Here is a 15959-nt window from a genome sequence, read left to right as displayed (position 1 = left end):
CTGTAATGAGTCACGAAGACTGGCTGTTCTGGCGTCTGCTGTCAGTGGTTATTGTCTAGAATACATACACTAATGTGTTGATTCAGTTATCCCCTGCTTTAGCTGCATAAATATATGAGCGGGGGAGTAGGCAAAGGAAACTTTGAGCAAAATAATTATGTTTGTTTTAACAGTCGTGGGCTTAGTAGTTTTCTTGAGTTTGTTTTTGAACCAGTTTAATTACACTGATGCGGAGTGCTGCTGCTCTGCTCATGTCAACTTCTGATATGCCCCATTCTTTAAAGAAGTCACGTTTCTGCTAATTTTGCAAGCATTCTGCTTTGTTTGTTATCATGAATTATGTCGTGTTCTCAGTGTACTTTACAGTTTATAAACTACAGACTAAGATAATCCTTATCCTTACTTTTATACTCAGAACTGTGTGATAGTTTCTTGAGGGTATAAATATGTGTGCCTATAAATAAACAGTTTCATCCTCCAGTATTTGAACAAAGATTTCAGCTACTTGATACTTAAATTTTTGTGTCTGTTAATGCTTTCCAGTTAGTCTGAAAAATAAGGATAGCAAGTGTCAGAAGTAATTTACAAATCAGTGTTTTCTGGAAACTCCTCATTCTTCTGAAGCCAGTTTATGACAAAACTAAAATTTTTCATTGCTGAATGCCCTGGTCATAGTGATTTGGGATATGCTTTCAAGATAACATCATGGGTCAGCCTCCTCTAATGGATGAAGAGGAGTAAAGTCCCTGCCAGCCAAGCAGAGGTTCTCCCAGAGAAGACAGAGCAGAATGAAGAGTAGATTTCAACAGGATTTGTAAAAAACCAGAAATCTGGCAGGCCTTACGAGGGTGGCATGTGAGTGCTGTCATCACCAAGATCCCCGGCTGGGCTTCCTAAACATATGGAGCTGTACAAAAAAGAGCAATGCTTTGTTTGCATCTGCTTCTTCATGAGCCATTTCCTGCAATTAACTGCATTATTCATTTATTAATGTGTTTGTTTCACCTTGATCTGCTGGCAGTAGCTGCACGTATGTCATATCTAGAAACTCCTCATAGGTATTTGTAAGATGATATTTTCACCAGGTGTTTTTAAGAAGCCTCAGAATTGAAAAAAGGGTGTATGGAGAGGTAGGTTAGCAGTGGGCGTACAAAAGGTAGGTTGAAGGCAGTGTGCAAGACACTGGTGAAGAGAAGATTAAGAAGTGTTTTAGTTGATGGTTTTCCTGAGAAAGGGAGGAATTGCATACAAAAAACGGGGTAGAAAAACGTGAAATTGTTCTTAGAATTTAGGGCATTACTACTGAGTGAAAATTACTCTGTATGCTGGTCTAGAAGTCTGGTGGATCACCTTTTGGTAACACTTCTTCCAGTTCAGCTCATCCCTGGAGCCTGTGATTGTATGTGTACATTGCAGGCAGTGGAAGCAAGCCCAAGTGAGCAGATATCCCTTGGCAGACATCCCCGTGCCCATACCCCTGGGCAGACATTCCCATGTCCATATCCATGGGGCATCACCACGCTTGTACCCGTGGGTGTTGGGCTGTGTCCCTCCGCAGCGAGGGAGGTGGGGCTGCCTGTGTGGAAACTCTGTCTCCTGCTCATGCAAATGCTGGGATCTGTGTCTGCACGCAGTGGGTGATGCACAGGATTCCCCCACCGGAAAACCTTTGTCTTCCACATCATGGCTTGTAGTCAGTCCAAACTCTTTCTACCTCTTTTAAGAGGGAGAGTTTGGGTAAGGTGCCAGAAGGAAGTAAGAAAGGATTAAAGGGGAAGTTTAACTCAGTTGACTTTCTTCTTCTGTGAATTTTCCCCTTGCCTTCTGTTAATACTTTGAGTGCGCTGAAAACTTTTGCACAAAGGCTTTCGTTTAGCTCCTGCAGGTACAAGCTGTGCAGCAGCAGTTCTGATAAGGGTGTTTGATGTGGTTGTGATGGGCTAAGCATGAAGGTGAAGTGGTGTTTATAGGTAAGGCGAGGCAATGTTTATAGGTGAAGGTAATATCTCTTCTAAGACCAATCAGTGTAGTTGGAAGAAGTAAACAAGCTTTCAAGCACAAAAGCTGCAAGGCACAGAAAAGGCTTTTATTCTTTTTTGAAACTAAATTAGTTGATCTAGTAGGAAGAAAGGATTGGAAATGGTGAAAGAAAAGTTTTTCATTGAGGATATAGGCTTGAGGGTGTATTGGAAGGAAAAGGTGTGTTGCTGATGGGGATGGTTAAAACCAGAAATATAGGGCAAAGTAAAAAGAAGCAAACCAAAGTGGGGAAATGGCCGAGAGAACCTAAAATGCTTATTTCATGTAGTGATTCCTGGAAGACTCATTTGAAGAATATATTGTAGCTGTAAAAATTTCTGAGAGATTTCTACAAAAAGGCCCCATTGTTTACCCCCATATACAGTTCAATTGCTTCAGTGTAGATGGAAGTAAAAAGCAGTGTAGGAAAAGAAACTTAATCAGATTAATCTGTGGGAGAAAATGGATTCTGAGGATCCAGTCTAGGATTTTATCTTCCATTAGCTTTCCACCCTTTGAACAATGTAAAAGAAAAAGAAGGGAAAATTGAAATGGTGAGGCTAGAAGATCATTCTTGCTTACAAGTACTCAGGTTGTTAAGATCATAGATCACCCTAACACTATAAAGATACTTAACCCAAGAGGAGATTGAAGTTAATTTCACTAAGTGTAACACCCTTGTCACTTAACAGCCTTTTGCTTAAGAACTGCCAGTGCCTGTTTAACCATGATGTCAGTTGTGGAAATTATCTCATACTTAGTTTGTGGCTTTGTATCTCATTCTTTATAATTTTCTTCCTGAACATGCTGCATAAACAACATGGAGAGAAACTTTACTCAGAGACATTGTAGGTACCATAGGATGGATAATATCCAGCTCTTTTAATCCATAGTATCATCCTGTCCCACAGTGCCATACAGCTCAAAAACATTTTCTTGTCATTCAGCTCAACAATGGGGATGGATTTTCCTTAGACTATCGGGTACATTCAGTTATGATTTCTTGTACTTTTACAAATGCCTTTTATTCCAGGTACACTGACAGCCCTTGACTCTGTCTTTTGGTCGCAATTGGGATAAAGACTGGAATAAATACATTTATTTTTGATACCAAGGCAGAGCCGTGTCTTCAGAATATGTCTAAGACCAATTATAGTTAACATCAGGAGATTGCTTTTGGCACATTACTTACTTTTAGTTCTTACATCACTGCCAAAACTGAGGTATGCAGTTTCTGGAGTCTTTGGAAAGATATGACTGTGCAGAAAGGAAGAGAAATGAGCCAAGTTCTTGTGTCCCATTTGCCTCACACCCCCCACCCCCCAGCCCAAACACATCCTTGCAGAATGACAGCTGCATTGCATCCTCAGAAACACTTGACCTGATAAAGACCAAAGGGAAGGCAAAGTTATATTTGTACTTCTCTGGGACTTTCCCAGCATTGATTACTGATTCTCTCATCCCTCTGGCACTTCTGAGCAGTGGTAGTCCCCTTGCTGCTGCCAGACTCTCTGTAAACAGTTGCTCAGACACTTTGTTTGAAGGTTACCTCATAAAAAGGAGTCCCAATGTTCACTGTTGGAGTGCCCTTAGTTTCTACTGGGGAGCTCGGCATTGCCTACCAAGGGCCCTTAGTAATCTTCTGGACTTGAACCAACATCTTCTCATGGCTTTTTGCTAAATGTGTTGGTCAGAAAGAAGACAAAGAGCTTGTCATGTTGCTGTTCTTTTCATAAGACAAATGTTATTGTAGGAGCCACAGTGTTGGCCTATGAGAGATCCAGCACTGCCTTGCAATAAACAGAGAGACTCTACATGCTGACTCCACATGCTGGACAGAATTGGAGCTTTTCAAGCCTGTTTAATTATGAAAAGCCTGATTTTATCGTGATGACATAGTTTCACACCTCTTTTGAAATATTTTTCTTTACATGTATTATGGGCTTTCACCATGATTTTATTACAGCAGTGCTTGCTAGATGTCAGGTTGTTCTGGGCTGAGAAAATAGGAGGAAACAATGAGACGTTGTCAGTTACTTATTTGGATATGGACTTGAGTGCTTAAAGAAAGGAAAAACCCAAACCAAAATATGAAGTCGCACGGCTGGCATGCCAAAAGTTACAAAATGATGTTATCGTGTGATATCTTGATTGGAGTTGACTTAATGTTGCATGTCATTCCATCTCCCTGCATCACAAACCTATCAACAGAGTAACAATCAGAAATCCAGAAACCTGTTAGCAGCCAGAAGTCCAATTGTTTTTGTCCTAGAGATGGGATAAATAATAGCAGGCCATGCTTGTATATGGGAAGGCACTCACCGAATTGTTTGCCTGGAATGAGGAGGACTGTGGACACTTGAAAATCTGGTCATGCAGGGCCTGGGCTCCTTTTATTCATGTAATTTTTACTGCTTGGTCAGTAGAAGCTTGGCCGAAATATTTGACAAAAATACAAATACAGCCTGTATCAAAGTTTGGATGGAAGCAGCCTCACTTGTTGTCACAAATCTGTGCATGGCCATCTGTTTAGTGTATGATTAGTACCTGAAATCAGAGGGAAGGCTAAAAGCACTAATAAGGCAGTACCGTAGGTTAGTTATAGAGGAGCAGTGTAATATCTCCAGTGTGCAGACTACATTGTACAGCCTGGACTTTGGCATCTTATGCTCTAGCTAGTGTAAGTAGTACTAAAGAAGGTAAAATAGCTTCTTTTGATGATTACTGTGATCTCTTCAGCAGCACTTGTATTAACAGGATAGGTTTTCAGGGCAGTTCTTTCTGCGTGATTTCTCTCCCTAAGGTATGTGATGGTGTGTTTTCCTTGGGAGCCTAAGCTGATTTCATTAGGGTGTTTTTGTATTGTTCTCCTTAGAAGATTCTTTCTGAAAATGTGCATGAATTTTTATCTGCTGCATAGAGGTTTCAACTGTAATTGCTTCTTGTGCTATTTTCTAATGTTACTGGTCCATTTAAAAATCAACCAGGCAGATATTAACCTGTAGGCAATCTTATTTGCTGTTTCTTGCAGGTTTTAAAATCTAAAGAATTATCATCACCAGGACAGCGCTATATTGACAGCAAAGTAGTTAAAACAAGAGCTGAAGGAGAATGGTTGTCTTTTGATGTCACTGAGACTGTACATGAATGGCTCCATCACAGAGGTGACAAAAAGTGCTCTTTGCCTTCACTCCTGCCCCAGCTGCTCCTCCATTAACTCTGGAGTATTTCAGAGTCATTTCATGTGTAAAAACCAACTCCACTCTCTTTTATATTTTGCAGACAGGAATCTTGGATTTAAGATAAGCTTACATTGTCCATGCTGTACCTTTGTGCCTTCCAATAATTACATCATCCCAAATAAAAGTGAGGAGCTTGAAGCAAGATTTGCAGGTAATTAAAGAAAAAAAAATCCAGCTTTTTAAATGTTGTGGTATGTACTAATTGAGGACAGGAACAAAAAGCTGTTTCTGCCTCCTAAATGGCATTCAGCTGATTGAAAACTTGCTAATTTGAGAATTGTGATTCTCTGCTGGTAGGAAATGCTACTAAAGTTTCAAGGGTAAAACTATATCACCTGAACAATTCTAAAATCACAAGGCATGAAAAACCTGTCTCATTCCATGCATACAGCTTTGGTGTCCTCAAGAGTCTGTGTTACACAGGATATACATACAAATTTGGCTTTAGTGAAGACTCTTGCATAGTTTGCCATCCACTATTGGATAGTAATGAGAAAATAGCTCAATATTTTCAAAATAAATGTTTTGCTCTCCATTCTAATACTGTAATAAGTCAGACTTAGTTGAAAAGATTGGAATGAGAGGGCATTAAAAAATAAAAATATGTGTAGTGACAATATATGTGCTCTTTATTGACAGCAGGCAAGGTGATATAGAGTAAATATATCAAGGTTGTATAAGCTCTCTTGTATTTTTAAGCCATTAAACTTTCCGTTTCACAAAGAAAATTATATTTAATTGACTGGACTACAATTACCATCCACCAGCACACATGAATCTATAGCTATATTAGAACCAATTTTAACCTAAATTCTATTCCTGAAGTTCTCATTTATTGAACTGTATCATGATTTGGTTCACTTGTGATCCAAGTATTTGGCTATATTCCTTGTCAAGTATTAAGGTTTTCTAAGTGTTGTTTCACTGCATTGGAATTTTTTCCTGTAAGTAAATACTTGTACTGTACATATGATTAAAGCCATTGTGTGCACGTAAAAAATGGTTAGTATGATGCTTGGCCACTAGAATTGCATATATTAAGAAAAGAATGGTGTATTTTGTTCTGTTTAGATGGTAACATTTGGTTGGGGAGGTTAATTTTCTAAAGGATCCTAACAAAAGGCATAACGTGACTCCTGTGAAAGGCCAATACCATGAGTCTCTTGTCTGTGCTATTGCCACAGATGAGAAGCTAGTAAGGCAGTAGTGTTAAAAGAGAATACAGAATGTGAGGCCATAGATAGCCATTTCAAGAAGAAACACTTGAATCAGTGTCTTTTCCATGCCCATATAAAAGGAAGAGACTAGAGTAACTGATTAGGGAAAATTAGCAGATTTAAATAAAGTGGCAATGAAAGACAGGGCATTTACAAGTATCAGAAAGGAGCGAATGTGATGGAGGAAACAAATGGGATAGAAGAGTGGGAAATGAAGGTGAAGTATCCAGAGCATCTTTAAGTGTGTTAAAAGGTTTTAAAAGATACATAACTCTTAAAAGCTGGGAGTACTGTTCTGACTAAAGCAACAAGAGAATCACTGCTTGGTGCATTTTAAGCTAAGACACGCAAGATGCAGTGACTGAAATTACCTTCTCTGTTACTCATTTAAACATTTCTGGTAAATGTACTGAAATGCCATTAAACAGATGTGAATGTGGGAGGGTTAATACAATAGCTAACATGAGAACTGTATCTTAGGCATCTTGGGTTTAAATTTGCCCCCACTTCCCCAGTAAAAATGCCCAGCTGACACCATCATGGCCCAGTTTCTGAGAGATTTTTTTTTAAGAGATGGTTTATTTAATTTGTGAAGAAAAAGCAACACAATGTTTATCACCAAAATGTATTTTTTGAAGGTATTGATGACTACACATATTCCAGTGGTGATGTGAAAGCTTTAAAGTCCAATAGGAAAAAATACAGTGGGAAGACCCCACATCTTCTGCTAATGTTGTTACCCTCCTACAGACTTGAGTCGCAACAGCCCAGTCGGCGGAAGAAGCGTGCTCTAGATGCTGCCTATTGTTTTAGGTAACTATGCCTGCACATCCAGTATTCTTACACAGTCCTACCAGCCTGGGAGGTGTCATGCAGTTGTTTATCACGTTTCTTTGCAGTTGGCATTTATACAGAATGCAGACCCTCATTCTCAGACTCTGTGTAGCAGGTCTCTGCCCAGTGGTCTCCGATCCCACAGAGACAGGGGCAGATTGTCGTGACCTTAGAGAGCAGAAGCTCAGTTCTATCTGGGATGATTCCCAGATGTATTAGTCCCACAGTTAGAGCCAAATTATCACCTTCACTTTGTTCACCTACTCTGTAGGACCTGGATAAAAACACTTGAGTAGTCCTCCAGGGAAGCCATCAGCTTTGTCGGTGTGAGCAAGTCCTGCCATGTCCAAGCATCCTGCAATACCTGTAATTTCAGTTACAGCATAAGCTACTATTGATCTGATTTAGTTGAGAATTTTTGTGACTCAGACCTGCCCGCCTGTAAAGGATCATTCAGGGAGCAAGCAACTGGATTATTTTTATTCACAGTGTTGTCTTTGTGTCACATCTCAGACAGATGTGTTTGTATTTTATTTCCCAGGAATGTGCAGGATAATTGCTGCCTGCGTCCACTTTATATTGACTTCAAGAGGGATCTTGGCTGGAAATGGATTCATGAACCTAAAGGATACCATGCTAATTTCTGTGCAGGAGCCTGCCCATATTTATGGAGCTCAGATACTCAGCACAGCAGAGTAAGTAATGAATTTGCTAATTTTCAGCTTTTGTTTTACAACTGCAGGTTGAGCTATGTTTCTGGGAATGACATCAGCACCATTGTCCAGAGTTTGTCTCAGTAACTAAGGATGATTAAATGTGGCCCTATAGAGGGACTTGCACATGACCTCAAGCTAGTGTTGAAACAGGAGAAATGTACTAGACCAGAGATTTATTTTCTTTTATGAAAATTCATTCATTGGTATGAGCACATAACCAACAATGGTTATGTGGGCTAGTACATTAAATACTTCTTGTGAGTATGTAGCCTTTGGAGGTGGCTTGGAAAAGGTCTTTCAATATAGAAATGAGTGGAAGATGGGACAATGAGTTTAGTCAGCAAAGACACTGAGGGAGGCACTTTCAGAGTAACAAAAGGGCTGAGTTGTACCACCTGGTCATCACCTACTTTTATGATCTGCTATACTGACAGCTTTTACTTCAAAAGACATATTCTTTCTTACACTTCAAGATTTATATGGGAAGAAGGGACTTTGTGTATGGGATGTTGAAGAACCAAATGATAGTTGTCTGAGATGGGACTTTTTATTTTAGGGATTGGATGTGTTATTGTAGCCAACTGCCTTAGGATGAGTAGTATTCTGCTGTGAAGTGCTAATTTCCTCTCAGCTGTCACTAAGGATGTCTAGACAGTAAATGCAAGAGACAGACATTTGCATCATAGTTGTCATAAAGTAAGAATTTCACCCTCGGGTCCATACTAAGGATGATGTCTCCCCTTTTTCAAGCCTCCCTTAAAATGACAGATCAGTGTCAGCCAGCAGAGAGAACTTGCTGTGTCCAAGGGACAACTTGAGTTCTTTTTGGTTGGTAAAACCATGATAACCATGTTCTTCCTGAGCTTACAGACCCCTTTGTAGCTGTCACTGTCTGTGGCATTGTACTGTTAGCAATGTCAGCCGGCAGAGATGTAAATAAGGTGAGTATGTTTCTGTGCTGGTGTGGAGTAATGGTGTACACATTTTGGAACTGGACTTGTTTTTAAAGGAAAGAGGAAGAGTAACTGTCATGGTCACAAATACGTGGTTTGGATAATTGCCCAAGGAGCCAGAAGTTGCCTAATAAAGTAGTTAGTGTTGCTGTCCTGAACAGCTCTTCTGTCTCTCTAAGCTGCAAATGTTGTGTGGAAGTTCTAGGAAAAGGTCACTTGGTGTTTGGCTAAGGCATTAATGGCATCCTCAGGAGCACCTATGCATCATCAGTGGCTAACCCTACATACTTCCCTTGCAGAGAACCATGCATAGGAATCCATAGGTGATTACTCCATGCATCTGGCTCTTAGCAGGAGTAACTGCACCTTGAGTCCTGAAGCTTGCAGGATGGCATTAATGGACTTAATTAGCATAGCCAGAGGGTAAAAGGATTGCCTGCACTCTGAAGAGGTCTCTCTTCTCTTTGGTCACTTGTAAATCCAAAATCTGTAAATAGCAAATGGCAACCTGAAGAAACAGATAAAAACCTTTCCATTTCCTCTGTACTCATAAATAGGGTGTGCCTGTTGATTCAAGAGGCAGCACTCTAGAGGCAGACTCCAGGTACATACCTGCTTTGGGGCTTAAGACTGTATGGACAAAATGTTAGGAAATTCGAGCATATTGTGATCACTAAACTGAAGTGGAAAAGCATAAAACACCCCTAAAATCCAGGTATCTTCATACCTTTTCAGTGGGCATTCTCAGGTGCTATGGGAGGAAGTGATGCAGAAAACACTTTGCTCATTAGAGGTGGCTGCCTTAATCTCTCTTTTTTGGTTTCTCCTTCTAGGTACTCAGCTTGTATAACACCATCAATCCAGAAGCTTCAGCCTCTCCGTGCTGTGTGTCCCAGGATTTGGAACCCCTCACCATCCTCTACTACATTGGAAAAACACCCAAAATTGAACAGCTTTCCAACATGATTGTAAAGTCTTGCAAGTGCAGCTAAAGGATATCCCTGAATCAGCATGACGTGTGTTTATAAAAAATAAAGATAACCAAGGGAAAAAAAAAAAAAAAGAAAGAGAAAGTGAGAAGGAAAGAAAGAAAAATGAAAACCCGGGTTCATCAGTATTAAAAGAAAAAAAAAGAAGAAAAAAAAGCGGTACTAGTCTGAACTGTTTGAAAGTTTGTTTTGTTGTTTTTTTTTTAAACTGGCATCTGAAGCAAAACATTGAAGGCTTTTTCCTACATTTCACCTACACATAGTGTGAGATAGACAAGAAGCAAAGTTAAAGAAAAAAAGAAACCTTTTAAAAAATAAACACTGGAAGAAATTTGTTAGTGTTACTATGTGAAAGGAAAAAAACAGGAAAATCCCATGAAGTGGAGTTGCTGTATCTGTCCCGTGCCTTACTTGATCTCTCTGTATTGTTATGCAATAGGCATCCTACCCATTCCTCTTAGCTATAGAGTTAACAGTGCATTATTTATTTGTGTGTAAAAACTATCAAATGAACATTTCTGTATCACCATTGGAAAAATGAAAACCAGCCAATGTGGACAAAGTGGAGACCAAATAAGCTGCCAGAAATACATATAAAGCCTAAAGGAACACAAGCTCAAAAGAATCAGAAAATTAATGGTTAGTTTAGTTGAATTAAAATAGAAATCAGTTATTACATTACTGACAAACTCTGCCTTTAAAATACCTTATTTTTCATGCCAGCTGCCTAGAGAGACTTCTTGTAAGGTCTCAAACCCTTGTTTTAAATATTGAATAATTTACTAATAAAGGACACTCTGTTTCAGTCTCAAAGACAAGTCTATAAGATTTTTTTTTTACTGTAAATGATTTAAAATGTCAGTTTAGTAAACCAGTGAAATATTTAACATGTACTGGTCTAATCTTCAGACCTTAATATGTTGCTGTATAGCTATGCTATGGGAATTTTTTTTGTTCTTTTGGTATATGTAACCATACCTAGAGTATTACAATAGGTGGGTAGTAAAAGCCAGCTTAATTGGAAACATATCTGTAGATCTCTATTTGTAAACTATTAAAAAATTACGTACTTTATGTGTAATGTGTAAATTTTCACCATATTTTTGTACTCTGTAATACTGTCAGCTCTCATGACTTTGAATTTGAATTTGGGGCTCTTTTTGATCACTCAGAATCATGTGTTTCCCTCTAGCTGGCCAGTATGAGTAGAGTCCCTATATTTTGACTTGCACTACAAATACATGTTTTATAATAATTGCTATACATGTGCTTTGTATATTGTTCATCATTATGACATAAGCTACCTGACTCCATTTTTTTTTCTGTTTTATAAAAAAGGATGGATTAAAGCAATCTCCCCCCCTGCTCCTCCCCTCCTCCTCCAGCTGTCCCCGTTCATAACGCTTGCGTCGCGATGCAGTTCGCATTTCTGGGCCTTCCCATTTTCCCATTTTCTTTAGGCTGTAGTAGACATTCAAACAGATGGGCAGGGAGCGAGGTGTGGAGAGATGTCCCTTGCAGAGAATGACATCCACCACTGTGCAGGAGCTGTAGGGAGCGACTGGTGGCGATGCCCCGCGCGCGGCGGGAGCGGAGCGCGATCGGACGCGTCTGCCCGGCACATGGGAACTCGGCTCCTCTGTGGGGCTGCTCCTGCTCCTGCTGCAGGTAACAGAGGTTTGCCTTTGACTTCTGCAGGGGCACAGCAGCGCCCTTTAGGCTGTTGGGGTATATGTAAGGATTGGCAGGACCAGACCCTTGATTTTTGCAAGTTTACCAATTTTTTTCTCAATTGAGTTCACGCTAAAGCTTCTTTTGAAAAACCGAGAAAGGAACATGGGACTTCCTAGGGTTTTGTTGTTTTCATATTGTAGAGGGAGTAAAAAAAGAAACCACATCGCATGCTTCATTTTAAAAAAAAAAAAACCCTACCTAAATAAGAACATAAAGAATTCTGAAGAAAGCACAATCATTTAATTTCATGTGATGAATGCTTCTGCAGAGCAAAGCTGGAAACCTGCAGTGCAAGCATTCTACTTGGATGAGAGGGACATTTTCTGTCATTGTCCTGAGCAGTGTTGGGAGGACACTTCTGAGCTTGGTATTGTCAGTTCCAGTTTTAGGAAGTGCAGTTTCTTTGGTTTCAGCAGAATACTGGTGCAAAACTGAGGTGCCATGGTGGCTTGCACAGGCTGTTCCTCAGGACCTCTGTGGAGCCTGTGCTCATTGTCTAGATGGGAATATAGCCCCAGAGATGATGTAATCCCGCCCACTGCCTCAGAAGGAGAAGGTATGTTAGACTTCTGATTTAGTGAGCTGAGGTGAACAGGTGAAGAATCTGTCCTGCTAACACTTGTTTGAGCCAGACTTAACTCCAGTGAGAAGATGCACTGAACTCAGTGAAACTCCTCAGGGTAATACATACTCTGGATTTTGCTGTATAACAGCAGAATTAGTTTTATCAGGTTCAGTATGAGAACTGTATTTTTGTTGGACAGGAGAGAAGACAAGGGTGAGCACATTTGACAAAACTTAAAAATATTTTTGCAGTTCTCTGATACAGGAATGCAGCTTTCAAACCAGTTTTGAAAAAGTGGGGTGGGAGATAGCATAGTTGTCCAACTATACTCACTGTGTGCTGGATGCAGCTGAAAATTTGGATTTGGAGTTTTTCTCTAAGCATAGAACACTATTTCTGTAAGTCATTGCCCTAAAATTGATTTTTAAAAAAATTTATAGTGTTCCTCAAAATGCACTGATAATATTTGAAATTCTCTATTTTAAAGCTCCTACAATTTATTTTTTCTTGTTCATTAGGCATGTATTTCCCTTTGATTATCAAGGGTGTTAGGCCTGATCCTACAACATGCAGAACGCATGGGTGAAATTCCCCTCTGCAGAGTGGGGTAACCTGAGTCCTTAGCACCTCTCAGGTCTGATGTAAATACCCTTCAAGTGATCTTCAGATGGGTCTGCAACAGCTCAGGGACTTTCTGCTACGGGGCTTTATTTTGGTGAGGTGATTGTCACTGCCTGTGCAAAGTCCCTGAGAGCTGGTGGGAAATGTTCAGCATCTGGAAAGATCAGACCCAAGGGGCTGAGTGGGGCCGAGGGGGGATCATAGCACTTAGCTGGGTGGGGGTAGGACAGCACTTCTGACGTTTAGCATCAATACAACTGTGTGGTTGGCATGGTTTAAAGGCAAAAAAAAAAAAAAAAAAAAAAAAAAGGAACATAAAGGACAGCTGTGTTGTACTTTGGTGATTGATTACTCTGTATTTTAACACATTGTATGTCTGTTTTTGTGGTGCTCTAGTGGTAAATAAATTATTTCGATTATATGCTGGTGTTGCTTTCGTATGGCAGTATTTTTCTGGCACAGGCAATTCCTCAACTCTGGAATGTTAAATCCCTGCAAAGCCTGATTTGGTGTGGGATTTTGGCATGTGTGACCTTGATGTGGTCCACTGCAGGCTGAGGTGAAGAACATCCATCCAGGGTGAGGGTGGATCATATCTGCTCTGGGGGTTGCTCTCCCCTCAGCCACTGTAGTGGATGTCTTGGTCTGTAGACTGCTGCTCCATGATATCAGTTTGCCAGGAGCAGCCATGTGGCACATGGAAGTGTTTTTTGGCATAAAATAGGATTCTCTAGTTTGTTGTCTATTTCCATGCACTCTGCAATATGCAATTGCATTATCTAAGCAAATAAGAATTAAGGAGCCTGGAACTGCAGCTTTTCTTTATCAGGCTCTAGTCAAATAAATAAAACTGATGGGAGGATTGACTAATTGCTTTTAAAGTTGATGGAATTATATATGAAAATTCTTCCAGACCAGGGACTGATGAGGAGACCAGGGACTGCTCTTCCTGGTGCCTTCTCTGGCATCTAAGGAGTGCATAGCGTTTCTTGGCTTGAATGAAAGATGTTTATACCAGATTGTTTAGGGTTATTGTGATAAATTATAACAAATGGACTCTGTGGTCTGTTAATATGTTTAAGAATGTAGCTTGGGATGAGCATTAAAAACAATTGTTGGGGCAATTCCACCATGGTTGCACTCCAGCCTTAATTGATTTCAGTGAGTTTATACAGGCATAAAACTCTAGCCCTTCAAAATTTTCCAGATGCCAATTTTTATTCTGTCTATTTTTAGCTACCCAGCTATGTGCTTTGACATGAATGTGATCTGCCAGCCTCATTCTTGCCCAAAGAAGCCCTCACATTGCCTTGAGGTGAAAATACCTTGCAGCCCTGTCTGCTGTATTTGTGAAGTCAGTGAAGAACAGGAAGGTTTGAGGAGGAATGCTGATTGGAAATTGTAGGTGAGAAAGTGGTCACAGTGCCTGTAACTAAAGAGGAACAGAGTGGAGGGAACACTGTGTGCTAAAAGAGATTTTACACTATGGGGCTGAAAAGATGGAAGATCGGTCATGATAATGAGATTTATACAGAGTATTTTGATGCTGGGCTTGTCTTCATTTTGTTAACACAGCCTCTCAGACTGTATCAGTGAAGCCCTTACTGTGCTTGAATCAAATTGTGGTTAATAAATGTGGAATATTCAATATAGGAAAAAACCCAAACCATGTAAATGTCTTGAAAACTGTTTTTTAGGCCAAAATCTGCCTCTTAGTTCAGACAGAACAGATTCTATGAGGAGCCATGAGTTCTGGAAGAAAATAAACCAAGAGGTTATGTAATTATATGTGGTTATAAAGTAGATGTGAAGTAATGTAGTTGGCTTGTCAGTGGGTATGGGTGTAACAGTAATTTCTTCATCTGTATAAAAATAAAATTAAATGGAACAGAAAGCTGATGAGAACTTCCAATCAAATTTGATATGCTCATTTAATGAAGTAACCTGCTGGAATCTAATACAGAACCCCCGGGGTATAAACCTTTCTTCAACCATATGGTGGTCCAAGAAACAAATATTTTCTATAAATGGGGTGTTTTAGTGCCAAGCCAAGATGATGGCAGAAGGAAGGGTCAGTGATTGTTGATCTTTGGGTCTCAGCACTGTTTGCACATCCTAGAGGGAGGTCCTGAATTAATGATTTGCTACAAGAAAAGGAACAAGATAAAAATGGCAAAGGGGACCAGGGTCTCTTCCTGTTCAACGAAGTACACCATGAGCTCTCCATACTGTTTGATCCAGCTAATTAGATATGGAGGCAACCAAAACATTAACATTTGATCAAAAATTGATTGGCTGGGACTGTGAGGAAGGGTTCAAATGTGAATCACTTTTATGAAATTCCTTTAGGTCCAATCTCTGCAACTGGTTTGAAACCAGGCCTTAATCACCAAAGTTGTTGCTGGGGTTTGTGAAGCTTTGAGTTTAATATGCCTGAAGTTCTTGCACTTGAGCTGCTCTGAGTGTGCCAGATGCAAGTCTCACAGCTCAGTCGTCTCTTTTTTCTCCCAGGATCAAAGGCACATAAATGCAATTGCCATTCATAGGAATGACAGCTGGAAACAGTCAAGATGTCCCTATGCATCAAGGTGTTTCCCAGAGAGCTGAGAGTGCTACAGGTCACCTCATTCTTCAGTGGTTTAGAGACCAGCACTGTGGGACCATGAGATGGGTTTTTGCCATCTGATGGAACCCACATGAAATGAATTGATGGCTTTGTTCCAGTTCCTAGTATAAACTTGTTGGCAGTCTCCAAGGATATGCAGACTAATTTCATCCATCAAAAGCAGAAAATATCTTTATCCAGAAAAAAAAGTATTTTTTTTTTCCCTTTGGAAAAATGTAAATACAAGACAAAATATGCAGCAGTTCATGGGCAAGTTATGCATTCCTCTGCAGTGTGTAACCTGTTCTCAAAGAGGTGGTCTGGATCAATTTGTGAACAGTTGGGAGGGAAAGTTGCATTTGGAGATACTCTGAAATACATTATTTCTTCTGCTTCTTCTGTGAAACCCTCTGTTATCATATCATAAGACACACATACACACACACAAAAAGAAAAAAAAAAAA

The 15959-nt window shown here is 40.0% G+C and overlaps 1 protein-coding gene across 2 annotated transcripts in view; it reads left to right on the top strand.

Annotated features, from left to right (window-relative positions):
* The window catches only part of TGFB2 (transforming growth factor beta 2), a 60796-nt gene extending 47485 nt beyond the window's left edge, over nt 1–13311 (top strand). The window contains exons 3-7 of one of the 2 annotated variants that reach the window (XM_021546149.3): nt 5051–5183; nt 5302–5412; nt 7117–7291; nt 7854–8007; nt 9815–13311. In XM_021546149.3, coding sequence (XP_021401824.1) covers nt 5051–5183; nt 5302–5412; nt 7117–7291; nt 7854–8007; nt 9815–9973 — 732 coding nt within the window. In that variant the 3' untranslated portion in view covers nt 9974–13311. Of the gene's footprint in view, nt 1–5050; nt 5184–5301; nt 5413–7116; nt 7292–7853; nt 8008–9814 lie in introns of those variants that run through there. The other variant, XM_077781870.1, reaches the window with a different exon arrangement.
* Nucleotides 13312–15959: the final 2648 nt, after the last annotated feature.

This window comes from Lonchura striata, chromosome 3, assembly GCF_046129695.1.
Source record: "Lonchura striata isolate bLonStr1 chromosome 3, bLonStr1.mat, whole genome shotgun sequence".
NCBI lineage: Eukaryota > Metazoa > Chordata > Aves > Passeriformes > Estrildidae > Lonchura > Lonchura striata.
This window is presented reverse-complemented; position numbering and strand designations above follow the sequence as displayed.